At 46.9% G+C, this 1,515-nt stretch overlaps 1 protein-coding gene across 1 annotated transcript; it reads left to right on the top strand.

The window, feature by feature from the left end:
* The first annotated feature begins 456 nt into the window (after positions 1 to 456).
* On the top strand, positions 457 to 975 carry LOC149843816 (uncharacterized). The gene has a single exon (XM_090000973.1). The coding sequence runs from the start codon at positions 457 to 459 to the stop codon at positions 973 to 975; it is 519 nt and encodes a 172-aa protein (XP_089857099.1).
* The last annotated feature ends 540 nt before the right edge of the window (positions 976 to 1,515 follow it).

Below are 1,515 nucleotides of genomic sequence, written 5' to 3'. Positions count from 1 at the left end.
TTAGATCTGAATCTGCATCTGGTTACTACTCTACAAGCATCACCTAGCTTCTACGATGACTTCGATACTATTCAAATGCATAAGCTGGATGGATTTGGACTGGGTATCTTGCTCGCCATATTACTTAATTTGAGAGTGGATCCAATTTCCTATAATGATTTAAAGGTTATATACAAAGGGAGAGTACGTATGTGGAGTCAGATACACCTAGGTCCGGAAATTTGGTTCCAGCCTCATCCTCATCCTTAATCCTATCAGGTTAAATTCAAGGTCCAGCTGGCTCATTTGGTTGAGTCCAAGCTCCAGATCCAGGCGATACTGGATCTAGATAGGGTCAGACCAGACCCATTAACAGGCCCACTCTCACCATCCCCGCCTCATAAAAAGCAATGAGGCGTGCGCGCAACAGAGAGTTCTATATTCCAGAAGTATCACAAGAGAGAGAGAGAGAGAGAGATGAGGGACACCATCCGGTGCTGCATCTCCTGCATCCTCCCTTGTGGATCCCTGGACGTGATACGGGTCGTTCATCTCAACGGTCGGGTGGAGGAATTCTCCACATCTGTGAGCGCCGGCGAAGTCATGAGGGCCAATCCCAAGCACGTCCTCCGCCGGCGGACGTCCAACGATGGTGTCGTCCACCGCATCATTGTACTCCCTCCCGACGCCGAGCTTCAGCGTGGGAAGATCTACTTCTTAGTACCAGTCGCTACCACCTCGCACCCAAAATCCCACTCCTCCTCTTCCACCTCTCACCATCACCACCACCACCGCCACCAGAAGAAGAAGACACGAGAATTATGGAAGACATCAGAAAAGGCCAACCCTTCGACTGCTCAACTCATCGTCTCCGATCGATATTTATCAGATATCTTATCGGAGAACGCCGCCATATCTCGGGATCAACGGCGAGGACGTGTCGGCGTCTGGCGTCCTCGTTTAGAGAGCATATCTGAAGCATCTTCGGATTTTTAATGACAATCAACAAAGCACAAGGTAAAAGCTCAAGGATAACACACCAAGTTGTCAAAAGGTCCACTATCTTTTGCAGCTTTCAAGTGTGGCCGGAAACCAATGATGGCCTGCCTGAAATATCATTTTCCGGCATGGTGACTAAGATTGTCTTGTTTGTACAGTGGTAAGTAGCCTAGTCATTATGTCGTCAAAAGAAACAGTGGGTCGGATTCCGGCCTACTAGTTGCTGGAGTTTGTCGTCGTTTTCCAGTTGTATTTTTTTGGGGGGTGGAGTAGAGAGAATACTTGAATTGGAGGCGATGGTTATCTTTTTATCTTTTCTACATTTGGTGTCTTAATTGAGTGATATAAGTATCCCTCTTGGGGTAGTGTTAACGAGTTGAATCAGTTGATCTCTATCATCTAATTGTCTTGCATTAACACCCATCAGGAGCACAATGGGCGTGGATTTTCTTTCATAGATGGACCTTTTTCTGATCTGCTCTTCTGCTCTTCTGCTTCTGCTTCTGCTTCTGCTTCTGCTTAGGCTTTTTACATCAT

Source organism: Nuphar pumila, chromosome 3, assembly GCF_984573655.1.
Source record: "Nuphar pumila chromosome 3, dmNupPumi1.hap1.1, whole genome shotgun sequence".
In the NCBI taxonomy this organism is placed as follows: domain Eukaryota; kingdom Viridiplantae; phylum Streptophyta; class Magnoliopsida; order Nymphaeales; family Nymphaeaceae; genus Nuphar; species Nuphar pumila.
Note: the sequence above shows the minus strand (reverse complement) of the source record. Positions and strands in the feature narration are given on the sequence as shown.